This window comes from Myxine glutinosa, chromosome 2 (assembly GCF_964187855.1).
Source record: "Myxine glutinosa chromosome 2, kmMyxGlut1.1, whole genome shotgun sequence".
Lineage (NCBI taxonomy): Eukaryota > Metazoa > Chordata > Myxini > Myxiniformes > Myxinidae > Myxine > Myxine glutinosa.
In genome coordinates, this window is record NC_136262.1 from 118,756,548 (window position 1) to 118,784,531 (window position 27,984).

General features: G+C 46.5%; 1 protein-coding gene across 9 annotated transcripts; it reads left to right on the plus strand.

Annotated features, from left to right (window-relative positions):
* The first annotated feature begins 1,398 nt into the window (after positions 1 to 1,398).
* On the plus strand, positions 1,399 to 27,630 carry LOC137421340 (uncharacterized). 9 transcript variants are annotated; one of them, XM_068107299.2, is made up of 5 exons: positions 1,505 to 1,920; positions 2,042 to 2,172; positions 14,775 to 14,861; positions 18,244 to 18,390; positions 25,089 to 27,630. In XM_068107299.2, the coding sequence occupies exons 2-5, from the start codon at positions 2,056 to 2,058 to the stop codon at positions 25,662 to 25,664; spliced, it is 927 nt and encodes a 308-aa protein (XP_067963400.2). In that variant the 5' UTR covers positions 1,505 to 1,920; positions 2,042 to 2,055; the 3' UTR covers positions 25,665 to 27,630. The 9 variants fall into 9 exon arrangements, with proteins under 9 accessions (XP_078627681.1, XP_067963400.2, XP_067963398.2 ...); XM_068107297.2 differs by having other exon boundaries at positions 1,505 to 1,665; XM_068107298.2 differs by having other exon boundaries at positions 1,529 to 1,665; positions 2,045 to 2,172.
* The last annotated feature ends 354 nt before the right edge of the window (positions 27,631 to 27,984 follow it).

The following is a 27,984-nucleotide window of genomic DNA, read 5'->3' on the forward strand; positions in this document are numbered from 1 at the left end:
TCAAACATTCAGGATTCCTCATATAGTGGACGTTTTATAAAGGTGGATCAAACATTCAGGATTCCTCATATAGTGGACGTTTTAAAAAGGTGGATCAAACATTCAGGATTCCTCATATAGTGGACGTTTTAAAAAGGTGGATCAAACATTCAGGATTCCTCATATAGTGCACGTTTTATAAAGGTGGATCAAACATTCAGGATTCCTCATATAGTGGACGTTTTATAAAGGTGGATCAAACATTCAGGATTCCTCATATAGTGGACGTTTTACAAAGGTGCATCAAACATTCAGGATTCCTCATATAGTGGACGTTTTACAAAGGTGGATCAAACATTCAGGATTCCTCATATAGTGGACGTTTTAAAAAGGTGGATCAAACATTCAGGATTCCTCATATAGTGGACGTTTTATAAAGGTGGATCAAACATTCAGGATTCCTCATATAGTGGACGTTTTATAAAGGTGGATCAAACATTCAGGATTCCTCATATAGTGGACGTTTTATAAAGGTGGATCAAACATTCAGGATTCCTCATATAGTGGACGTTTTATAAAGGTGGATCAAACATTCAGGATTCCTCATATAGTGGACGTTTTATAAAGGTGGATCAAACATTCAGGATTCCTCATATAGTGGACGTTTTATAAAGGTGGATCAAACATTCAGGATTCCTCATGTCGTGGACGTTTTATAAAGGTGGATCAAACATTCAGGATTCCTCATATAGTGGACGTTTTATAAAGGTGGATCAAACATTCAGGATTCCTCATATAGTGGACGTTTTATAAAGGTGGATCAAACATTCAGGATTCCTCATATAGTGGACGTTTAATAAAGGTGGATCAAACATTCAGCATTCCTCATATAGTGGACGTTTTAAAAAGGTGGATCAAACATTCAGGATTCCTCATATAGTGGACGTTTTATAAAGGTGGATCAAACATTCAGGATTCTTCATATAGTGGACGTTTTACAAAGGTGGATCAAACATTCAGGATTCCTCATATAGTGGACGTTTTATAAAGGTGGATCAAACATTCAGGATTCCTCATATAGTGGACGTTTTACAAAGGTGGATCAAACATTCAGGATTCCTCATATAGTGGACGTTTTATAAAGGTGGATCAAACATTCAGGATTCCTCATATAGTGGACGTTTTATAAAGGTGGATCAAACATTCAGGATTCCTCATATAGTGGACGTTTTATAAAGGTGGATCAAACATTCAGGATTCCTCATATAGTGGACGTTTTACAAAGGTGGATCAAACATTCAGGATTCCTCATATAGTGGACGTTTTATAAAGGTGGATCAAAGCCCCTGAATGTCTCGATTCACATGTCATGACATTTCCACCCCATGAGACCCCAAACTATCAGGGGTGAGCGGCTTCATCCTCGGTGTGATGTCGTCACGACACGCAAGGGAAGCCATTGTTAAAAAAAGGAGAAGAGTGAAGCCGTGAAAGTGGGAGTGAAATAGAGAGTGAAATGGAGAATGAGACGCGAAGGAGTTTAGGAGATGGAGATGTGCATTGTGAGGGTAAAATAACCAAGCTCCCTCCTCCCACGAGCATGCGCTTTGCCGTGCTCGGCCCGGATCATGGCTGCCCGGTGAAGCCATGCGGTGCGGCGCGGGATGCGCAAGCTCGCCCAACGAGGTGCGCCGCCTCCTCCTCCTCCTCTCGCCTCTCCCTCATCCTCATCCTCCCTCAAGGGTGCACCCGCACCGGCCCGGGGAACTAGCCGAGTCCGGGTGCTCGGACTGGGTCTGAGCTAAAGACAAAGCCTTAGGCCTGGGTTCGAGTGCGTTGTAATGATAAACACCTGATCGCACAGAATCGCTGGCTGTGCAGAGTTGCGCAACCTTTGACCTCCGGGGTGAGGAAGCTTTTCGGGGTCGCAAACGTTCCCAGGTGCGACGCGTAGTTTGGGGAAAGTTGTGACGTTTGTGTTCTCTGTGCAATGATTGCAATGGCGAGGTGTGAAGGAGACCCCGAATGACGTCATGATGTTTCACCCCGTGGTGTGTTACAGCAGTTATACTCGGTATGGTTCTGAGTGCAATATTGGGTGAGCAGCGGATGCAGCCAATCAGACGCTTCATTTGCGATGACCGGCTCATCGTTGCTATGGTGATGCAGGCCAAGATGGCGGTACTTGCTGCAGTAAGTGAACGCACCTTAACATGACGCACAGCACTCACCTCACAGCACACCTTTGTATATGCTTTACCTCACCACAGCACGTCTCACTACCTCGACAAGCAGCGTTCCTCACCATGGTATTAACATGATGATGCGCAGAACTCACCTCCATGTAGCAGCCTTCCTCACCATGGTATTCACATGACCCACAGAACTCACCTCCATGTAGCAGCCTTCCTCACCATGGTATTCACATGACCCACAGAACTCACCTCCATGTAGCAGCCTTCCTCACCATGGTATTCACATGACCCACAGAACTCACCTCTATGTAGCAGCCTTCCTCACCATGGTATTCACATGACCCACAGAACTCACCTCCATGTAGCAGCCTTCCTCACCATGGTATTCACATGACCCACAGAACTCACCTCCATGTAGCAGCGTTCCTCACCATGGTATTAACATGACCCACAGAACTCACCTCCATGTAGCAGCGTTCCTCACCATGGTATTCACATGACCCACAGAACTCACCTCCATGTAGCAGCCTTCCTCACCATGGTATTCACATGACCCACAGAACTCACCTCCATGTAGCAGCGTTCCTCACCATGGTATTCACATGACCCACAGAACTCACCTCCATGTAGCAGCCTTCCTCACCATGGTATTCACATGACCCACAGAACTCACCTCCATGTAGCAGCGTTCCTCACCATGGTATTAACATGACCCACAGAACTCACCTCGATGTAGGAGCCTTCCTCACCATGGTATTAACATGACCCACAGAACTCACCTCCATGTAGCAGCCCTCCTCACCATGGTATTCACATGACCCACAGAACTCACCTCCATGTAGCAGCCTTCATCACCATGGTATTAACATGTCCCACAGAACTCACCTCCATGTAGCAGCCTTCCTCACCATGGTATTAACATGACCCACAGAACTCACCTCCATGTAGCAGCCTTCCTCACCATGGTATTCACATGACCCACAGAACTCACCTCCATGTAGCAGCCTTCCTCACCATGGTATTAACATGTCCCACAGAACTCACCTCCATGTAGCAGCCTTCCTCACCATGGTATTCACATGACCCACAGAACTCACCTCGATGTAGCAGCCTTCCTCACCATGGTATTAACATGACGTGCAGGACTCACCTTGATGTAGCAGCCTTCCTCACCATGGTATTAACATGACGTGCAGAACTCACCTCCATGTAGCAGCCTTCCTCACCATGGTATTAACATGACCCACAGAACTCACCTCGATGTAGCAGCGTTCCTCACCATGGTATTAACATGACGTGCAGGACGCACATCTATGTAGCAGCCTTCCTCACCATGGTATTAACATGACGTGCAGAACGCACCTCTATGTAGCAGCCTTCCTCACCATGGTATTAACATGACCCACAGAACTCACCTCCATGTAGCAGCCTTCCTCACCATGGAATTCACATGACCCACAGAACTCACCTCCATGTAGCAGCCTTCCTCACCATGGTATTAACATGTCCCACAGAACTCACCTCCATGTAGCAGCCTTCCTCACCATGGTATTAACATGACCCACAGAACTCACCTCGATGTATCAGCGTTCCTCACCATGGTATTAACATGACGTGCAGAACGCACCTCTATGTAGCAGCCTTCCTCACCATGGTATTAACATGACGTGCAGAACGCACCTCTATGTAGCAGCCTTCCTCACCATGGTATTAACATGACCCACAGAACTCACCTCCATGTAGCAGCCGTCCTCACCATGGTATTCACATGACCCACAGAACTCACCTCCATGTAGCAGCCTTCCTCACCATGGTATTCACATGACTCACAGAACTCACCTCCATGTAGCAGCCTTCCTCACCATGGTATTAACATGGCCCACAGAACTCACCTCGATGTAGCAGCCTTCCTCACCATGGTATTAACATGACCCACAGAACTCACCTCCATGTAGCAGCCTTCCTCACCATGGTATTCACATGACCCACAGAACTCACCTCCATGTAGCAGCCTTCCTCAACATGGTATTAACATGTCCCACAGAACTCACCTCCATGTAGCAGCCTTCCTCACCATGGTATTAACATGACCCACAGAACTCACCTCGATGTAGCAGCCTTCCTCACCATGGTATTAACATGACGTGCAGGACTCATCTTGATGTAGCAGCGTTCCTCACCATGGTATTAACATGACGTGCAGAACTCACCTGCATGTAGCAGCCTTCCTCACCATGGTATTAACATGACGTGCAGGACTCATCTTGATGTAGCAGCCTTCCTCACCATGGTATTAACATGACCCACAGAACTCACCTCGATGTAGCAGCCTTCCTCACCATGGTATTAACATGACGTGCAGGACTTATCTTGATGTAGCAGCGTTCCTCACCATGGTATTAACATGACGTGCAGGACTCACCTCGATGTAGCAGCGTTCCTCACCATGGTATTAACATGATGTGCAGAACTCACCTCCATGTAGCAGCCTTCCTCACCATGGTATTAACATGATGTGCAGGACTCACCTTGATGTAGCAACGTTCCTCACCATGGTATTAACATGACGTGCAGAACTCACCTCCATGTAGCAGCCTTCCTCACCATGGTATTAACATGACCCACAGAACTCACCTCGATGTAGCAGCGTTCCTCACCATGGTATTAACATGATGTGCAGAACGCACCTCTATGTAGCAGCCTTCCTCACCATGGTATTAACATGACGTGCAGAACGCACCTCTATGTAGCAGCCTTCCTCACCATGGTATTAACATGACCCACAGAACTCACCTCCATGTAGCAGCCTTCCTCACCATGGTATTCACATGACCCACAGAACTCACCTCCATGTAGCAGCCTTCCTCACCATGGTATTAACATGTCCCACAGAACTCACCTCCATGTAGCAGCCTTCCTCACCATGGTATTAACATGACCCACAGAACTCACCTCGATGTAGCAGCGTTCCTCACCATGGTATTAACATGACGTGCAGAACGCACCTCTATGTAGCAGCCTTCCTCACCATGGTATTAACATGACGTGCAGAACGCACCTCTATGTAGCAGCCTTCCTCACCATGGTATTAACATGACCCACAGAACTCACCTCCATGTAGCAGCCTTCCTCACCATGGTATTCACATGACCCACAGAACTCACCTCCATGTAGCAGCCTTCCTCACCATGGTATTAACATGTCCCACAGAACTCACCTCCATGTAGCAGCCTTCCTCACCATGGTATTAACATGACCCACAGAACTCACCTCGATGTAGCAGCGTTCCTCACCATGGTATTAACATGACGTGCAGAACGCACCTCTATGTAGCAGCCTTCCTCACCATGGTATTAACATGACCCACAGAACGCACCTCTATGTAGCAGCGTGCCTCACCATGGTATTAACATGACGTGCAGAACTCACCTCCATGTAGCAGCCTTCCTCACCATGGTATTAACATGACGTGCAGGACTCACCTTGATGTAGCAGCGTTCCTCACCATAGTATTAACATGATGTGCAGGACTCACCTCGATGTAGCAGCGTTCCTCACCATGGTATTAACATGACGTGCAGAACTCACCTCCATGTAGCAGCCTTCCTCACCATGGTATTAACATGACGTGCAGAACTCACCTCCATGTAGCAGCCTTCCTCACCATGGTATTAACATGACGTGCAGGACTCACCTCGATGTAGCAGCGTTCCTCACCATGGTATTAACATGACGTGCAGAACTCACCTCCATGTAGCAGCCTTCCTCACCATGGTATTAACATGACGTGCAGGACTCACCTCTATGTAGCAGCCTTCCTCACCATGGTATTAACATGACGTGCAGAACGCACCTCTATGTAGTAGCCTTCCTCACCATGGTATTAACATGATGTGCAGGACTCACCTTGATGTAGCAACGTTCCTCACCATGGTATTAACATGACGTGCAGGACTCACCTCGATGTAGCAGCGTTCCTCACCATGGTATTAACATGACGTGCAGAACTCACCTCCATGTAGCAGCCTTCCTCACCATGGTATTAACATGACGTGCAGGACTCACCTCGATGTAGCAGCGTTCCTCACCATGGTATTAACATGACGTGCAGAACTCACCTCCATGTAGCAGCCTTCCTCACCATGGTATTAACATGACTTGCAGGACTCACCTCTATGTAGCAGCCTTCCTCACCATGGTATTAACATGACGTGCAGAACGCACCTCTATGTAGCAGCCTTCCTCACCATGGTATTAACATGACCCACAGAACTCACCTCCATGTAGCACCCTTCCTCACCATGGTATTCACATGACCCACAGAACTCACCTCCATGTAGCAGCCTTCCTCACCATGGTATTAACATGACCCACAGAACTCACCTCGATGTAGCAGCGTTCCTCACCATGGTATTAACATGATGTGCAGAACGCACCTCTATGTAGCAGCCTTCCTCACCATGGTATTAACATGATGTGCAGAACGCACCTCTATGTAGCAGCCTTCCTCACCATGGTATTGACATGATGATGCACAGAACTCACCTCGATGTAGCAGCCTTCCTCACCATGGTATTAACATGACCCACAGAACTCACCTCGATGTAGCAGCCTTCCTCACCATGGTATTCACATGACCCACAGAACTCACCTCCATGTAGCAGCCTTCCTCACCATGGTATTCACATGACCTACAGAACTCACCTCCATGTAGCAGCCTTACTCAGCATGGTATTATCATGTCCCACAGAACTCACCTCCATGTAGCAGCCTTCCTCACCATAGTATTAACATGACCCTCAGAACTCACCTCGATGTAGCAGCCTTCCTCACCATGGTATTAACATGACGTGCAGGACTCATCTTGATGTAGCAGCGTTCCTCACCATGGTATTAACATGACGTGCAGAACTCACCTCCATGTAGCAGCCTTCCTCACCATGGTATTAACATGACATGCAGGACTCATCTTGATGTAGCAGCCTTCCTCACCATGGTATTAACATGACCCACAGAACTCACCTCGATGTAGCAGCCTTCCTCACCATGGTATTAACATGACGTGCAGGACTCACCTCGATGTAGCAGCGTTCCTCACCATGGTATTAACATGACGTGCAGAACTCACCTCCATGTAGCAGCCTTCCTCACCATGGTATTAACATGACGTGCAGAACGCACCTCTATGTAGCAGCCTTCCTCACCATGGTATTAACATGACCCACAGAACTCACCTCGATGTAGAAGCCTTCCTCACCATGGTATTAACATGACGTGCAGGACTCACCTCGATGTAGCAGCGTTCCTCACCATGGTATTAACATGACGTGCAGAACTCACCTCCATGTAGCAGCCTTCCTCACCATGGTATTAACATGACCCACAGAACTCACCTCGATGTAGAAGCCTTCCTCACCATGGTATTAACATGACGTGCAGGACTCACCTCGATGTAGCAGCGTTCCTCACCATGGTATTAACATGACGTGCAGAACTCACCTCCATGTAGCAGCCTTCCTCACCATGGTATTAACCTGACGTGCAGGACTCATCTTGATGTAGCAACGTTCCTCACCATGGTATTAACATGACGTGCAGAACTCACCTCCATGTAGCAGCGTTCCTCACCATGGTATTAACATGACGTGCAGGACTCACCTCGATGTAGCAGCGTTCCTCACCATGGTATTAACATGACGTGCAGAACTCACCTCCATGTAGCAGCGTTCCTCACCATGGTATTAACATGACGTGCAGAACTCACCTCCATGTAGCAGCCTTCCTCACCATGGTATTAACATGACGTGCAGGACTCACCTTGATGTAGCAACGTTCCTCACCATGGTATTAACATGACGTGCAGAACTCACCTCCATGTAGCAGCCTTCCTCACCATGGTATTAACATGACCCACAGAACTCACCTCCATGTCGCAGCCTTCCTCACCATGGTATTCACATGACCCACAGAACTCACCTCCATGTAGCAGCCTTCCTCACCATGGTATTAACATGTCCCACAGAACTCACCTCCATGTAGCAGCCTTCCTCACCATAGTATTAACATGACCCACAGAACTCACCTCGATGTAGCAGCCTTCCTCACCATGGTATTAACATGACGTGCAGGACTCATCTTGATGTAGCAGCGTTCCTCACCATGGTATTAACATGACGTGCTGAACTCACCTCGATGTAGCAGCGTTCCTCACCATGGTATTAACATGACGTGCAGGACTCACCTTGATGTAGCAGCCTTCCTCACCATGGTATTAACATGACGTGCAGAACTCACCTCGATGTAGCAGCGTTCCTCACCATGGTATTAACATGACGTGCAGAACTCACCTCGATGTAGCAGCGTTCCTCACCATGGTATTAACATGACGTGCAGGACTCACCTTGATGTAGCAGCCTTCCTCACCATGGTATTAACATGACGTGCAGAACGCACCTCTATGTAGCAGCCTTCCTCACCATGGTATTAACATGACGTGCAGAACTCACCTCCATGTAGCAGCCTTCCTCACCATGGTATTAACATGACGTGCAGAACTCACCTCCATGTAGCCGACTTCCTCACCATGGTATTAACATGACGTGCAGAACTCACCTTGATGTAGCAGCCTTCCTCACTATGGTATTAACATGATGCGCAGAACTCACCTCGATGTAGCAGCGTTCCTCACCATGGTATTTACATGACCCATATAACTCACCTCCATGTAGCAGCATTCCTCACCATGGTATTAACATGACGTGCAGAACTCACTTTGATGTAGCAGCCTTCCTCACCATGGTATTACCATGATGCGCAGAACTCACCTTGATGTAGCAGCCTTCCTCACCATGGTATTAACATGATGTGCAGAACTCACCTCCATGTAGCAGCCTTCCTCACCATAGTATTAACATGACGTGCAGGACTCACCTCGATGTAGCAGCGTTCCTCACCATGGTATTAACATGACCCACACAACTCATCTCCATGTAGCAGCCTTCCTCACCATGGTATTAACATGATACGTGCAGAACTCACCTCCATGTAGCAACCTTCCTCACCATGGCATTAACATGACGTGCAGAACTCACCTCCATGTGGCAGCCTTCCTCACCATGGTATTCACATGACGCGCAGAAGTCACCTCCATGTAGCAGCCTTCCTCACCATGGTATTAACATGATGCGCAGAACTCACCTCCATGTAGCAGCCTTCCTCACCATGGTATTAACATGACGTGCAGAACTCACCTCTGTGTAGCAGCCTTCCTCACCATGGTATTAACATGACATGCAGAACTCACCTCTATGTAGCAGCCTTCCTCACAATGGTATTAACATAACGTGCAGACCCACCTCACCTCACATCACCTGGCCAACGGCGAATAAAAAACTATAACGGCACTCGGAGCGCATCCCTGCGTCAGGCTGAACAGTTTATGCTTTGTATCCCACTGATAGGCCGGATCTGGATTCGGACCTGAACCAAAATCTAATCGGCTTATTCTTGTTATCTAACTAACTCATTCCCCAAGTTTAGTCATAACTCGTCCATAACTTCTTCAAATATCATGTTGTATATCGGTTTTCACCTGATCTCTTAATGGTGAAGAATCATTTAAAAATTAAATGATTGTCGTATCCGAATCCATTTTCAGATCTTCACCAAAATCTAATCATTTCGTCCTGCTCACATACGCTACATCTATGCCAAATTTCATCCAAATCCGTCCACAACTTTTTGGAGATATCTTGTTCACAGACAAACAAACTAGAAATCGGTCAGAGACCGAGGACTTGCCGGAATGTACTTTTTTATCGGCCATTTTGGACAAATATGGCGGCCGAACCACATGACCGATGACATCATCATTATTTGTTTTCTAACCTAATTTATTCCTAGATTATGCTCAAGAAATTTCATCTTGACAGGATGAAGTTTTGTGCTTGTCGAATTAGGACGTCATAATAGAGGCACCTATGACATCATCATTAACATATTTTATTCCCCATGGAGAGTTCTTTACAATGAGCCATGTCTCAATTTTTTCTATTTAGCACTTTCGGAGATGTAGAGGTGCAAAGTTTTTTTCGTTTTTTCCAGGATGGCGGCCGAACCACGTGACTGATGACGTTATCATTATTTGTTTTCTAAACCAATTTATTCCTAGATTATGCTCAAGAAATTTCATCTTGATCGGATGAAGTTTTGTACTTGTCGAATTATGACGTCATAATGGAAGCACCTATGACATCATCATTAACATATTTTATTCCCCATGGAGAGTTATTTACGATGAGCCATGTCTCAATTTTTTTCTATTCAGCACTTTCGGAGATCTAGAGGTGCAAAGTTTTTCGGTTTTTCCAAGATGGCGGCCGAACCACATGACCGATGACATCATCATTTTTTTTTCTCCAACAGCCGACATAGCACTCAAGAAATTGCATCTTGATTGGATGAAGTTTTGTACTTGTCGAATTATCGAATTATGCCGTCATAATGGAGGCCTTGGACCGAGAGAGTTAAAAATTGGGCACAGTCTATTCCAGGGCAAGACAAATATGTGCGTAAAGTTTGGCAATTCAACGTGCAACGTAGGTGTAGACGTAGTACTGCGAACAAACAGACAGACAAACAGACAGATGAAAAATCGGTCAGAGACCGAGGACTTGCCGGAATGTACTTTTTTATCGGCCATTTTGGACAAATATGGTGGCCGAACCAGGTGACCGATGATGTCATCATTATTTGTTTTCTAAACTAATTTATTCTTTGATGATGCTCAAGAAATTTCATCTTGACATGATGAACTTTTGTGCTTGTCGAATTATGACGTCATAATGGAGGCACCTATGACATCATCATTAACATATTTTATTCCCCATGGAGAGTTCTTTGCAATGAGCCATGTCTCAATTTTTTCTATTTAGCACTTTCGGAGATATAGAGGTGCAATTCTTTCCGTTTTTCCAAGATGGCGGCCGAACCACGTGACCTATGACATCATCATTAACATATTTTATTCCTCATGGAGAGTTCTTTACAATGAGCCAGGTCTCAATTTTTTCTATTCAGCACTTTTGGAGATATAGGGGTGCAAAGTTTTCGGTTTTTCCAAGATGGCGGCCGAACCACGTGACCAATGACGTCATCAATTGGGAACAGTCTATTCCAGGGCAAGACAAATATGTGTGTAAAGTTTGGCGATTCTACGTGCAACGGTGTAGACGTAGTGCTGTGAACAGACAGACAAACAGACAGACAAACAGATGAAAAATCGGTCAGAGACCGAGGACTTGCCGAAATGTACTTTTTTATTGGCCATTTTGGACAAATATGGCGGCCGAACCAGGTGACCGATGATGTCATCATTATTTGTTTTCTAAACTAATTTATTCCTTGATGATGCTCAAGAAATTTCATCTTGATCGATGAAGTTTTCTACTTGCTGAATTATGACGTCATAACGGAGGCACCTATGACATCATCATTAACATATTTTATTCCCTATGGAGAGTTCTTTACAATGAGCCATGTCGCAATTTTTTCTATTCAGCAGTTTCGGAGATATAGAGGTGCAAAGTTTTTCGGTTTTTCCAAGAAGGCGGCCGAACCACGTGACCGATGACGTCATCAATTTGGCACAGTCTATTCCAGGGCAAGACAAATATGTGTGTAAAGTTTGGCGATTCTACGTGCAACGGTGTAGACGTAGTACTGTGAAAAGACAGACAAACAGACAAACCAACCGATCAACATACTTGTCGGAATCTTTTCCCGCAAGTAATAACGCACAAGACCATCCAATATACAGACAGGTGTGAAAACATAACCTCCATCCACCTGCGGTGGCGAAGGTAATGATCGCTTTCAAAGTTTTTATCAGTTTCCACTTTTGGAAACATCTCTTTTTTCATCTGAAAGTGAGATGGAAGTTTACACCTCACTCCCCACAAAGACCAAAAACACACTCATTGCCTTCACCCCTCTCTCAATCCAACATTCAATTCCTTTACTCTTCTCTCATTCCAATATTCAATCTTTTCATTTTTCTCTCATTCCAATATCAAATTCCTTCACTCTTCTCTCATTCCAATCGTCATTGCCTTCAATCCTCTCTCATTCCAATCTTCATTACTTTTTTGTTTCAAAGATCAAGGCTCGTGGAACAGCCATTACACTGAGCGGATCAGAAAAAAAAATCAATGGCAGGGGGTGTGGGGGTAGAGGGAAAGACATCAACAGCAGGGCTAAGGGACAAAAGAGAGGCAGACTTGAATAAATAAGAAATGTGGTTGAGAAATGAGGGGTACAGGAAGGCCCATGGGATGAAAAAGATGGATACAGAAACAAACTCTCAGGAAGGAAAAACTGGAAATTTGGAAGCAGGTGGGCTTGGGGTCAAATTTGGAAGCGGTGGGCCTTTCAGCTCCTGGATGGTGGGATTAACGGGGGTATAAAAGATCATGGTTTTGTATTGGGGATGATCTGATGTGGTGGTGAACAGCTAACTTAAAGACGTGGGAAAGAATGAGATTGAAGAGAGGCTGTGGAAGTTGGTTGCACAGGCCGGAAAAAAGAGGAACAAATCAGTGGAGGTGAGCAGTGATTATGGATATTGGGAGTTTCAACAAAAGGGGGTTGATGGTGGACCATGTGCACCCTGCAGAAACCTAGGGGTGAGACGGAGGGGGACAAAGCACGGAAATTGCAGGCAAGACCAGAAAGGAGGTGATAGAAGACAGAGAGACCACCGACCTGTCTGTGATGGAAAAGTGATAGGCCCATAGACTCGGCTTCAGTGCGGGAGATTCCAATAATCTTGAAAGCCTTGGTTTCCGCGACGTCAAACTGAGCAAGATGTGAGGCAGGGTCTCCAGGCCATTGGTGAGAACAGTACTCCGTGAAGCTGCAGATGAAGGCCTTGTAGGTGGATAGGAGTTATGGTGTGTCAAGGAAGGACTTTGTACGATGGAGGATGCCCAGTTGGCAGCTGGCTTTGGAGCCCAATTTTCAAATGTGGTTTACCCAAGAAAGATATTGGCTGATGTGAGACCCAGGAGTTTGAATGTCTGAACTTCTTCAAGGGGATTGCTAGGAAAGTGGATAGGAGAGTTTGTGAGATGGGACTTTCGGAGAGAGATAGTGAGAGTGTGAGATTTATCAGGATTGAAAGACACATTCGAAGTGTTTGACCATCTTGTGATTCCGTCAAGGTCTGAAGAGAGGGAAGTGGCTGCAGCCTGCCTGTCGTAAGGATGATGGATGTCACGGCAGAGAGTGAGGTCATCAGCAAATAGATAAGAGGATTTTCCAGAGAATCATAGAGATCGTTGTTGATGATCAGGAATAGAACTGGGTGCAGAACACTGCATTGGAGCACTCCAGCCTTAACAGGGAGGAGGGATGAAAGGAATCCATCAAGAGCTACACATTGGCTATGAGAGTAGAGTAATGAGGGGAGTTGGCCTTGGATTCCATAGGGAGAGAAGTTGGAGAGCAAGACAGGAAGCCAGACTTTATCAAAACCATGTTATATGGCCATTGAGATGGACCTGATCTCATGTCTGACATTGAGGGCCTTGCCTATTGTTGATGATGTCGAGTCTCCACGGGCAATGATGGCATTGCATTTTAATGGCTGGTACACATGGGTAAGTGTGTGGTATAGATGAAGGGTGGGGGGAGGGGGGTTGCCACTCCTCTCCGTCTCTCTGCTGGCCGTTGGGGAATTCACCTTCTTCCGCCCGTGCTGTTGGAGTCGGCTGGACTCTCATCCACCAGATGTGCACGGCCATCTGCCATTTAAACCGCATGGCTGCGGACCGTTACCCTGGCAGGGGGGGCTGACAGGTACTACACCTTGCCCACAGGTGACCTGGGGTTATGCAAGGCAGGGGCATCCATCTCCCTGAGGTATCAAAGACACCCGCATACCCATATTGTTCGGTGAGTAGAAGCAGCATGTCCAAGGTAGAGTAACCTGGTCTGAATCCAGATTGATGATTTCGGATGAGGTTTTAGGAGAAAAGGAATGATTTTATGTCAACTGCGATGATTGATTCCATGACCTTACTGATGTTTGGAAGTTAGGTGTGTGGTTTAGGGGATCGGTTTTTTCAGCTTTTTATGTAATGCAGAGATGCTGGCTGATTTCCAAGCAGATAGAAGATGACCCAGTGTAAATGACAGTGTAAACAGAGCAGAAAGAGGAAGTGCAAGAGCAGCAGAGTAGGTTTTTAGGACACGTGAGCTGATAATGTCAGGTTCAGGTGCAGAACAGAGTTGAGGTTCAAAAGAACCTTCTCTACCTTTCAGAAGCAAAAGATACAAGGTCCAGGAGCAGGTGGTTATGACTGGGTAGGGTGGGTACAGAGAGTGAGCGGTTCCTTCACTCTTCTATCCTCACAACCTTAATTTCCTCCAGTGCTTCCTCCCAACTTTCATTCCCTTCACTCTTCTCTTCCCATTCTTCATTCCCTCCACTCGCCATCAGCAACAGCTGGGATTTTGTGAATAAATGAAGTCATATTTTGTGCCAAATTTTGTCGACCATACCTTAATATCCACCTTACTCTATGACCTATAACCCTCAAGGGCAAAAGCAGTGCTGGTGACCTGATTGTGATGATCCCAAACTTCCTGCCGGATCCTCGCATCGCCTATGGATGGGCCAAGCTCCCGGTAGGCATTAGACGCAAATGGTGTCCCAATTCATTTGATGTTCAAAGCAAATGTGATTCCATCCCTCAACACAAGCCATTTCTGGCATTCCTTGATGGTCTCGAGTAGTCCCTGAGCTGCCAGTGAAAAATGTCTTCAAAAGCTCAATGCCAACTGGGAATTATCACGTTCTTCCTGCATACGTACTCTGTGCATAAATTTGCTGTATTCGGTGTCATGATCTACTCCACAGCAAATTTCCGGTGTCATGATCCAGTCAAAAGCACAAAGCACATTTCAACCAATCCGAATGCTTCGGTACAACACTTGCTTCTTGCCGAGGTCTGGTCAGTGGACACAATAAGCCAGGTTGAGGAGCCCTTTCCATCGTCTTTCATTTCATCTTAGTTTTTACTCCAAATGCTCCGATTTCATTTCCATTTCTCTACCAAGCTGCACACATCTTCTGTCTTCATCGATTCAAATCCTCTGTGCATGTCCATTCATTCGATCCACTTTAATTCCACCTGTGAAACATAACGTTTGTCCACACAATCCTGAAATTGAAACGAGGTGACCAGATGGCACGGAGAGTAACGGAATGGGGAAGAATCAGAGTGTGTCGAGGAGATGGTGGATGTGCATGGGAGAGCACATGAGGTATTGACGGGCAGGACATTTGAAAGAGTGAAGGAGAACGAGACGATGGGGTGAACAAGATGGATACAGAAGCAAACTCTCAGAAAGGAGACACTGGAAATTTGTGAGGGAGTTGGTGGTGGTGGTGAAGATGGGGGGAAGAGGGGTGGTTAACGAGAGTGGAGAAGATCATGGTTTGGGATGGGAGATTATCTGAGATGGTGGTGAACAGCTGCTTGAAGACCTGGAGGGAAGAATGAAATTGAGGAGAATGTGGAAGTTGCTTCAACAGGCGGGAGAAAGGAGGAACGAATGAGTGGAGGTGAGCAAAGATTCTGGATTTTGGGAATTTCACCACAGGGCGATTAATGGTGGACTGTGTGTGCCCTTGCAGAAGCTTGGGGGTGGGGGGGGAGGGGGTGGGGGACAAAGCACGGAAAGAGCATAAAGTGCAAGACTAGAAAGGAGGCGGTAGAAGACAGAGAGAGACCATCGACCCGTCTGCGATATGGAAGTGATAGGCCCATAGGGACTGGACCCAGAAGACTGCCTTGGAGAACTCCAATCTTTAAAGGGAGAGGACATGACAGGATTCCGTGGAGAGACACACGTTGGCTACGTGAGTAGAGGAAGTCAGTAAACCATATGCGGAGTTGGCTTTGAATGCCGTTGGCAGAGTTTGGAAAGTAAGTCGGGATGCCAGACTGTATCAAAAGCACAAGATACAGTCGTGGTCAAAAAAATTTCACCCCCGCACTTTTTTCAAATAACTCACAATTTTCCTAAAAAATAAGTTGAAATTGACAAAAGTATTTGGTCTGCAAAATTCTTTATTTCACTGTTAATATTACAGAAACTTTGTTTTTGGTTCAGAACTTAATAAATCCTTTTAAATCAGAAAATAAAAAGAAATGGTATTGACAAAATTATTGACACTCTCGACTTAATATTTGGTATCACAACCTTTGGACAAAATACCTGCAGTCAAGCACTTCCTATAGCCACGAATGAGCTTCCTCCACCTCTCTACTGGAAGTTTGTCCCACTCTTCTTGTGCAAACTGCTCCAGTTCCCCCAGATTTGAAGGGTGCCTTCTCCCAACTGCTGTTTTTAGATCTCCCCACAGGTGTTCAATGGGATTTATATCTGGACTCATTGCTGAACACTTCAGAACAGTCCAGAGTTTTATTTTGAACCATTCCTGGGTGCTTTTTGAAGTGTGTTTGGGGTCATTGTCCTGCTGCACGACCCATGATCTTCGACGGAGACCCAGCTTTCTGACACTGGGTTGAACATTGTGCTCCAAAATTCCTTAGTAATCTCCTGATTTCATGATGCCATACACACATTCAAGGTACCCAGTGCCGCACGCAGCACAGCAACCCCAAAATATCACTGAACCTCCTCCATGCTTGACTGTAGGGAAGGTGTTCTTTTCTTTGAAGGCTTCATTTTGTTTTCTGTAAACATAGAAATGATGTGCTTTACAAAAATGCTCTAATTTGGTCTCATCTGTCCACAGGACATTCTGCCACAAGGATTTTGGCTTGTTCAGGTGTTTTTTGGCAAACTTCAGTCGGGCTTTCTTATGTCTCTCTCTCAGCAGTGGGATCCTCCTGGGTCTCCTACCATAGAACCCCCTTTCATTGAGTTGGCGACGGATGGTGTGAGTTGAAACTGTCGTACCTATTGTCTGGAGGTCAGCTTGAATCTGTTTGACAGTTGATCGAGGTGTTTTCTCAATCATTCGAACAATCCATTGCTGCAATCTTCGATCAAGGTTTCTCTTCTCGCCACATCCAGGGAGGTTGGCCACAGTGCCATGGGCCTTAAACTTCCTGATAACATTGCGTACGGTGGACACAGGAACATCAAGGTCTCTGGAGATGGACTTGTAGCCTTGAGATTGTCCACACTTGGCTACAATCTTGTGTCTGATCTCCTCAGACAATTCCCTGGTTTTCTTTCTTTTCTCCATGCTCATTGCTGTACACACAGGGACACAAAACAGCAGAATGACTCCTTTTCTCTATACAAACTGGTTGAATGAGTGATTTTTATATTGCAGGCACCTGAAACTCACCACAGGTGCGTTCAATTCTAAGGTAAAGGAGAATCACCTGCTTGAAATCTAATTATTTCTAACAACTTCTAAAAGGTGCCAATAATATTGTCCGGGCCATTTTTGGATTTCTGTGTGGAATAAGCTAAGATTTAGTAATTTCTTCAGCTTTTTTTTGTTTTGTTCCACTGAAAACAAAAGAATACAAATGTGGAGACCAAAAAAAAATTTATTTCAACAATTTTCTGGAAGAAATGGTGAATTATTTGAAAAAAGTGCAAGACTGCCAATATTTCCGGACACGACTATATGTCCAGATAGACGGCCCTGATCTCATGTCTGGCACTGAGGGCCTGCATCCATTGTTGAGAGAGTGGAAGCAGCATGTCATAGGTAGAGTGACCTGCTCTCTATTATCGGTAGAATTGTCTGTTATTACCAATTGTCTATTTACTGCACCCATTTTCTCGTGATCCAAGGCTCAATGAGCAGCGTGTTCACCCATCGCATGTCGATGAGGACATTTGGAGATATTCACGTACTTTTACATGCGTTACAAGGAAATTGATCGACCAAGAACAAGTTTACTCTTTGATTACCTTCGATAATTGTGTAGTTCGGTATGTTGATTTATTTTATTTATTTGAATGCACTGTGTATCTATGTAAGTATATCTCATGGGTTCACTCTCTGTCCAACCAGGAAACGATGATAGCGGAAGAGATTTCTCAAGGATTGGCTGCTGTACTAGAGGTGCTGGAACCCGTGCCTCGACCAACTGTCGACTTTTTCTCTGCTGTATTGCGTCACCTTCGCACACTTTCCGCACTGGCCCGTCGTCTTTCCCAGGTTCCAATCGGTTTTCTCACCTCGAACATCAACTTCCATGGTGTTCTTTACCTGTTTCTTATGACACGGATCATACGCCCTAGTTTCTGTGCATACAAGTATGGATCCAGATCCATGACTGTGCTTCAGGTTCAGGAAGTTAGTTCAACTGTAGTTATCACCTCATCTGGCAGAACACACAGGCCTCCTCACTCAAATACACTGGTAAAACATTGGGGATGGTAAAGGAGTGGCAATGTAAGTCCAACTTGGACCCGGGAGTCTTTGTTGATGCAGGCTTTATGAGACGAGGAGGCAATGGCTTTATAGTCTTGGGGGGTTTGGAGGGGGGCGGCGATCGAGCAAGCCGTACTGTCCTCCCTTCAGACATTCGGGCTAACAATATGGCCGAGAGGTACACACACTCGCCTGTGAGCTGTGTAGACTAAATTCGACTCCAGACTCAACGATAAACTGTCGTCCTTGTGTTTCACAGTCACGGTGATTCGTCAATGTGTGTGTTGTCCGTTGCATGGGCGTTAAACGAGCGAAACGCCAGCATTCTTTGGTGAAAGTTGAAGATCTCGTGGTATCCTTCGCGAAGAGTCGGCGACCCATTGCTGGCAGTTAATGAAATTACCAAATCCTGGCCGAAGCAGTGGAAGTCATTGTATCAGCGGAATAGCCACCCCTCAGCCAATAATGCCACGTGCTGCATACGAATGAAGAAGAAGAAGAAGAAGCGGAGGAGGAAGAAAGCATTTACCTATCGTGTTCGGGTTGGAGATGCTAACAGACTAGACTGGACAGATCCAAACTGGGCACATGTGAGCTCGTGTTTGGGTTGGAGATGTTGACAGACTAGACGAGACAGATCCAAATTGGGCACCTGTGAGCTCGTGTTCGGGTTGGAGATGCTAACAGACTAGACTGGACAGATCCAAACTGGGCACCTGTGAGCTCGTGTTTGGGTTGGAGATGTTGACAGACTAGACGAGACAGATCCAAACTGGGCACCTGTGAGCTCGAGTTCGGGTTGGAGATGCTAACAGACTAGACTGGACAGATCCAAATTGGGCACCTGTGAGCTCGTGTTTGGGTTGGAGATGTTGACAGACTAGACTGGACAGATCCAAACTGGGCACCTGTGAGCTCGTGTTCGGGTTGGACATGCTGACAGACTAGACTGGACAGATCCAAACTGGGCACCTGTGAGCTCGTGTTCGTGTTGGACATGCTGACAGACTAGACTGGACAGATCCAAACTGGGCACCTGTGAGCTCGTGTTCGGGTTGGACATGCTGACAGACTAGACTGGACAGATCCAAACTGGGCACCTGTGAGCTCGTGTTCGTGTTGGAGATGCTGACAGACTAGATTGGACAAATCCAAACTGGGCACCTGTGAGCTCGTGTTCGGGCTGGACATGCTGACAGACTAGACTGGACAGATCCAAACTGGGCACCTGTGAGCTCGAGTTCGTGTTGGAGATGCCAACAGACGAGACGAGACAGATCCAAACTGGGCACCTGTGAGCTCATGTTCGTGTTGGAGATGCCGACAGACTTGACGAGACAGATCCAAACTGGGCACCTGTGAGCTCGGAGTTGGACATGCCAACAGACTAGACGAGACAGATCCAAATTGGGCACCTGTGAGCTCATGTTCGTGTTGGACATGCTGACAGACTAGACTGGACAGATCCAAACTGGGCACCTGTGAGCTCGTGTTCGTGTTGGACATGCTGACAGACGAGACAAGACAGATCCAAACTGGGCACCTGTGAGCTCGTGTTCGTGTTGGACATGCTGACAGACTAGACTGGACAGATCCAAACTGGGCACCTGTGAGCTCGTGTTCGTGTTGGAGATGCTGACAGACTTGACGAGACAGATCCAAACTGGGCACCTGTGAGCTCATGTTCGTGTTGGAGATGCCAACAGACTAGACTGGACAGATCCAAACTGGGCACCTGTGAGCTCATGTTCGTGTTGGACATGCTGACAGACTCGACTGGACAGATCCAAACTGGGCACCTGTGAGCTCGAGTTCGTGTTGGACATGCTGACAGTCTCGACTGGACAGATCCAAACTGGGCACCTGTGAGCTCGTGTTCGTGTTGGACATGCTGAGACTCGACTGGACAGATCTAAACTGGGCACCTGTGAGCTCGTGTTCGTGTTGGACATGCTGACAGACTAGACTGGACAGACCCAAACTGGGCACCTGTGAGCTCGTGTTCGGGTTGGAGATGCTGACAGACTAGACAAGACAGATCTAAACTGGGCACCCGTGACCTCATGTTCATGTTGGAGATGCTGACAGACTCGACTGGACAGATCCAAACTGGGCACCCGTGACCTCATGTTCGTGTTGGAGATGCTGACAGACTCGACTGGACAGATCCAAACTGGGCACCCGTGACCTCATGTTCGTGTTGGAGATGCTGACAGACTCGACAGGACAGATCCAAACTGAGCACCTGTGAGCTCGTGTTCGTGTTGGACATGCTGACAGACTAGACTGGACAGATCCAAACTGGGCACCTGTGACCTCATGTTCGTGTTGGAGATGCTGACAGATTAGACAAGACAGATCCAAACTGGGCACCTGTGAGCTCGTGTTTGTGTTGGACATGCTGACAGACGAGACAAGACAGATCCAAACTGGGCACCCGTGAGCACTCGTGTTCGTGTTGGAGATGCTAAGAGACAAGACGAGACAGATCCAAACTGGGCACCCATGAGCACTCGTGTTTGTGTTGGACATGCTGCCAGACTAGACGAGACTGATCCAAACTGGGCACCTGTGAGCTCATGTTCGTGTTGAAGATGCTGACAGATTAGACGAGACTGATCCAAACTGGGCACCTGTGAGCTCATGTTCGTGTTGGAGATGCTGACATCCTAGACGAGACAGAGCCAAACTGGGCACCTGTGAGCTCATGTTCGTGTTGGACATGCTGACAGACTAGACGAGACAGAGCAAAACTGGGCACCTGTGAGCTCATGTTCGTGTTGGTCATGCTGACATACTAGACGAGACAGAGCCAAACTGGGCACCTGTGAGCTCATGTTCGTGTTGGAGATGCTGACAGACTAGACGAGACAGAGCCAAACTGGGCACCTGTGAGCTCGAGTTCATGTTGGACATGCTGACAGACTCGACTGGGCAGATCCAAACTGGGCACCTGTGAGCTTGTGTTCGGGTTGGAGATGCTAACAGACTAGACGAGACATGTCCAACCTGGGCACCCGTGAGCTCATGTTCGTGTTGGAGATGCTGACAGATTAGACCCGACTGATCCAAACTGGGCACCTGTGAGCTCATGTTCTTGTTGAAGACGCTGACAGATTAGACTAGACAGATCCAAACTGGGCACCTGTGACCTCATGTTCGTGTTGGTGATGCTGACAGATTAGACAGGACAGATCCAAACTGAGCACCTGTGAGCTCGTGTTCGTGTTGGACATGCTGACAGACTAGACTGGACAGATCCAAACTGGGCACCTGTGACCTCATGTTCATGTTGGAGATGCTGACAGATTAGACTCGACTGATCCAAACTGGGCACCTGTGAGCTCATGTTCTTGTTGAAGACGCTGACAGATTAGACTAGACAGATCCAAACTGGGCACCTGTGACCTCATGTTCGTGTTGGTGATGCTGACAGATTAGACAGGACAGATCCAAACTGAGCACCTGTGAGCTCGTGTTCGTGTTGGACATGCTGACAGACTAGACTGGACAGATCCAAACTGGGCACCTGTGACCTCATGTTCGTGTTGGAGATGCTGACAGATTAGACAAGACAGATCCAAACTGGGCACCTGTGAGCTCGTGTTTGTGTTGGACATGCTGACAGACGAGACAAGACAGATCCAAATTGTGCACCCGTGAGCACTCGTGTTCGTGTTGGAGATGCTAAGAGACAAGACGAGACAGATCCAAACTGGGCACCCGTGAGCACTCGTGTTCGTGTTGGAGATGCTGACAGAAAAGACGAGACAGATCCAAACTGGGCACCTGTGAGCTCGTGTTCGTGTTGGAGATGCTGACAGACGAGACGAGACATGTCCAACCTGGGCACCCGTGAGCTCATGTTCGTGTTGGACATGCTGACAGATTAGACTAGACTGATCCAAACTGGGCACCTGTGAGCTCATGTTCTTGTTGAAGACGCTGACAGATTAGACTAGGCAGATCCAACCTGGGCACCTGTGAGCTCATGTTCGTGTTGGACATGCTGACAGACTAGACGAGACAGATCCAAACTGGGCGCCCGTGAGCTCATGTTCGTGTTGGACATGCTGACAGACTAGACAAGGTAGATTTAAACTGGGTACCCGTGAGCTGGTGTTGTCAGGTGCGACTTGCATTGTGCTCTCAGCTCTTTGCCTGACTTCCTGGTGAGTAAAAAGACCGATTCGACGATGGAAGCCCTCATTAGACACACTCTGTTCGTAATGCATTGGACATGCTTGTAGTGTAGTCAGGTGGGGTTACATTTCTGTGACACTGAAAATATTTTTAGTGGAGCGTGTTTTGAAGGTGGATTTAGTTACTCTGAGATTGTTTAAAGAAAATTATCTGTATATATATTTCACAAAATGGTGGTGAAATTTCACCAAGGGGGCGTTATTAAAAGTGGCCACCATGGGCACACTGTATGTTATGTTTGAGATTTTGACTTCTTACCCATGCAGTCCTGACCAAGGTATACGTATTTAAAATATATATATATATATATATTTAAATACAAGATCGAGGCTCGTGTAAGAGCTAACATTAATCACAAAAAACATAAACGGACACATAAAACCTATAATAAAGGGAGCTGGGAAGTCACTAAAGGGAGCTTTGGATGGGGGAAGATAAGAGATGGTGGTGAACAGAAGTTTTAAAGACCTGGAGGGAGGAGTGGGATTGAAGAGAGTGAGGGAGTTTGTTCCAGAGGTGGGAGAAAAGAGGAATGAAAGAGTGAAGGTGAGCAGAGAGTCTTGATTTTGGCAGTTTAACCATAAGAGGGTTGCAGGCAGATCTTGTGCAACCTGTAGGAGTATTTGGGGGACAGAGCACAGAGAGAGCTGGGGAAGCTAGGCCGGAGAGGAGTCGGTAGAAGACAGAAAGACCACCAACCTGCCTACGGTGAGATAGAGAAAGGCCCTCGGAATCAGTTTCATCGTGGGAGATTCCAATGAAGCGTGAAACCGAGCTAGGTGTGAGGCAGGAGCACCGGCCCAGAGGGGAGAGCAGTATTCCATTGAGCTGCGGATGAAAGCCTTGTATGTGGTGAGGAGCTCAGGTGTGCCTCGGAAGGACTTCGCACGACGGAGGATGCCCAGTCGGCGACTGGCTTTGGAGACCAGATTTGAAATGTGGTTTTCCCAGGAAAGATCACGGCAGATAGTGAGACCCAAAAGCTTGAGTGACAGAACTTCTTGGAGAGGATTGTTCAGAAAGTAGATGGGAGGGTTGTCCAGAGGGTCTTTTCGGAGAGACATGACATATTTTTGGAGAGTCATATTCGGATCGACGTTTTCATGGGTTTTTCAAGATGCCAATCTCATTTTACTATAAAAAGCAAGCCAAAGCAACACTAGAATGGCTTCGGAACAAGAATGTGAAAGTCCTTGAGTGGCCCAGCCAAATCCCAGACTTGAATCCCATTGAGAATCTGTTGAAAGACTTGAAGATTGCTGTTCACCGACGCTCTCCATCCAACTAGATCGAGCTTGAGCAAATCTGCAAGGAAGAATGGGAGAAACTCCCTAAATCCAGATGTGCAAAGCTGATACAGACAAACCCCCCAAAAAATCGAAGCTGTAGTCACTGCCAAAGGCGCTTCTGCGAAGTATGGACGCAGGGTTGAATACTAAAGTAAACTAGATATTTCTGTATTTCATTTTTAATTGTTTTGTAAAAATTTCTAAAAAAACAATTTCACTTTGACATTATGGGGTATGATGTGTAGATCAATGACAAAAAATCTCAGTTTAATCCATTTTAAATGCAGGCTGCAACAACAAAATGTGAAAAAAGTCAAGGGGTGTGAATACTTCCTGAAGGCCTATATCTGGTTGGCTTCGTATTCAGCCTGTGGCTGCTGGTTGCATCATTTTCTGAAGGCGTGGCTGCCGCTGATGCAGTGCCCCTGTTCCCAGCAAGCTGGTACTCATTTTTCCAACCTCAGAAAGATGACAGGATGAGTCAACCCACCTTGTGTTAATTCCAATGGCACGACAGGTGCTTGAACTCAGGGTTCTAAGATCTCAAGCCAGCCACCTTCACTGTCATGCCAACACCAGGCTTAGAAATATATCTTTACAACTTCTTTACAACATGGGCCTTGCAACACATTCACCAACCATCGATCATAAACACTCATCTGCAATAAGTTTGCAGGGTTTTATGGTATTTTAAAGGATAGGTACAAATTTAAAGGTTTTTATGGGTGCAGGTAGGTACAGGTGGGGAGTTTGATCACTCATGCCCAGTATTTGTGAAATGTTCCATTGCATGGCCACTTGAACATCCTAAAGAGCAATCTGATTAATAAGATGAAATTATTAAAATCTTCTACAAATCTCAATATTAACATAAAGTATAAAAATATGAAAAAGATGTTTAATAACATGCAGCCAAAAGCTTAAAGATTTTCTCTCCATTATAATTTCCCTTTATCTTTCACCCTTCCCTTTACCACCTTGCTGCCCCAGGTAAAGCTCAACAGAGAGCAAGTATCTGTGGGACTGTGCCGATTAGGGTGGGGAAAGGTATCGGGATTGGCGATGGAGATGGATTCCGATTCGGACATCTACGGAGATGAACAGCAAAAGGATGACAACAAAACAAACACAGGATGGGAGGAAATGCAGCATCATGTGAGAACAAGTAACGGAAGCAGCGAGGGGGTCGATGATGGAGAAGGTATCAGAGGAAAGGAGGAGATGAGCGAAGGGGTGATTGTAGGAGAAAGTGAGAGGGGAAGTGAAGATATAAGAAAAGGGAAGAATGACGATGCGGATGAGAAGGGATTAAGCGGCGGATTGAGTTTAGCTGAGAGGGACACAATGGGGGATGTGAGGTTGGAGGTGAGCGAGGATGCCAATGAGCAGGATTTGAAAGAGATGAGCGAGAGGATGAACGAGCGGACAGGTGAGACGAGTCGAAGCCTCGTTCAGGTGCTGCGGTTGTACTCACGTTTCCTCAAAGGCAAGGTTCGAATATACTTGCGCATGCATGCCCAGAACCTTTGCGTCCCCCAAGCAACCATAGTGACGAGTAGGACGTGAAGTGAATATTTCCTTTCACCTCTTATTTTATACCTTCACTACAACAAACAACATGCATTTTAAGGCCATTTTCCCTACTAGAGCGGGGGTTAGCCTTGCGGTCCCCATGACAATCTTCTCCATTTTGCCCTATTTTCTGCATCTCTCCTTGTTAACCCCCTTTGCCCGCATTTCTTCTTCCACCATCTTCAGCCAAGTCTTTCTCGGTCTTCCCCGTCCTCTACTTCCTTCTACATTCATTTCCATCACTCTTCTCAACCAGTCACTTTCATCCTTCCTAAACACATGACCAAACCATCTCAACCTGTTTCTCTTCACAGCATCCATCACAGGCTCTATTCCCATCATCTTTCATAATTCATCATTTGTCTTCCTCTCTCTCAACGATACTCCGCACATCCACCGAACCATTTGCATTTCCACCCTTTCCAGCCTTCGTTGCTGCTCTACGTTCATTACCCATGTCTCGCTCCCATAAATCATAACACTTCTCACACATGCAGCATACACCTTTCCCTTCAGCTTCAACGACACTCCCCACCTCGTCAGCACGCCACTCAGTTCCCGAAACTTCTTCCATGCACATCTCACTCGAGCAACCGTTGCCGAGTCTGATCCACCTTCTCCATTCAGCATGTCTCCTCGGTAGCAAAATGTTTTCACACCTTCCAGGTTCACGCCGTCTCCAAGATCCAACTCAACATTTCCTCCATCTGCAGCTCCCTCTGTGCACACCTTACACTTGAATGCAGCTGCCACACTGGTTAATGACCCTCTCAAACCACTACATTTTTGATGAACCCACTCGGCGCACATTGTACATTGAATGGAGTTCACTCCGACACCGTTCCTGCACACAGCACATGGCCACTTCCCAGTTCTTTCCACCTCACCACATGCTTTACCACTTGCCATCACCTTCGTTTTTCCGATATTCACCTTCAGACCTTTTGTCTCCATACATTCCTTCCACTTGTTCATCTTCTCCTTCAGTCCATCCATACTTTCCACAATCAACACCAGATCATCTGCACACAACAACTCCCACGGTAAACCCTCCTTTACATTCCGAGCCAGCACCTCCATCACAGCTCGGAATGTAAAGGTAGACATCACAGCTTGGAATAAATTTTATACCTTTATTATACCTTTTATACCTTTTTATACCTGTGTGATATAAAATGTTACTTCGCAAATCTCCGTCACTGCCTCTTTAAATATCGTAGACAATGCTCATGTGACTTGAGATAGACATTTTGTGCCACACCCAATCACACATAGTGTGAGGATAGGAGTGAGGTTTGGGCCCAGATATAGGCCTAACCCCTTGGTAGACGCTGGTACCTCGGCTTGTGTGAAAAATATGAATGAATGATCGTTTTAAGGCCATTTTCCCCACTAGAGCGGGGGTTAGCCTTGTGGGCCCCATGACAATCATGGTTCCCTGTTTGAGGCAATGTTTTTATGGACGGATGCCCTTCCTGTCGCCAACCCTTGGTCACGCTCTTACGATGCGCAGGGATACGGTGTACCTATTCTAAACCGGGGTACACACCGGGATCATTCATCCCAGCAAGCTGGTACTCAATTTGCCGACCTCGGAAGGATGACAGGCTGAGTCAACCCCCCTGGCGTTAATTCAGCGATCGACCGGGAGTCGAACCCAGGATCCTAGGATCCCAAGCCGGCACCCTAACCGCTAAGCCAACACCATAATGAATGTATAAAACTGAATGTATAGGTTCATGCTATGTGCAATTCTACCAATAATTTTAATGCTTTTTTAAACATGGTTTGCCTTATTAGGTTTAAAAACCAGGCTTAAACTTGTATCGTTAAGGAAATATTCGAGAGGATGAGGAGGATGTTGAAGCATTTTTATGACATCAGATTTGAAGGTGATTGCACAATATATCGGAGTGGCTGTAAAGCAGGGTTATAATAAAGATGCTATTTTTCTACCTCACTCCAGAAAACGGACTATTTGCTCCTCAGATCCCTCTTGGTTTATTCTGGAATCATTGTCAACTGTTTAAACTGCCGAGGAATAAGGAATGGAACATTTCGCACAAGTCTGATGTGAACGTGGCACAAATACCGTGAGGTCTCTCAAACTGACGACCCGGTCCTCCTACTCACTCTAAAATACACGTGCGGCCTGAGGTTTACAATCTTTACTCCACTACATCGCTGCAGCCAAGGAATGGAATTTTTTTGTTGCATTGAAAACTTGGGAGATCTTTTGAAGTTCATTACCCATCTCAATGAGAAAGATCCACAGCACAGGACATCAAGCACTCATGATCCTTTCAGCATGAAG

Bases quoted from the DNA above. Each gene is read 5' to 3' on its own strand.
- LOC137421340 (XM_068107297.2), top strand. From the start codon at position 1,644: ATGCGCAAGCTCGCCCAACGAG. The intron at 1,666-2,041 runs GTGCGCCGCCTC...GGTGTGTTACAG, and splicing joins GCGCAAGCTCGCCCAACGAG to CAGTTATACTCGGTATGGTT. The intron at 18,391-25,088 runs GTTCCAATCGGT...TTGCTGCCCCAG, and splicing joins TGGCCCGTCGTCTTTCCCAG to GTAAAGCTCAACAGAGAGCA.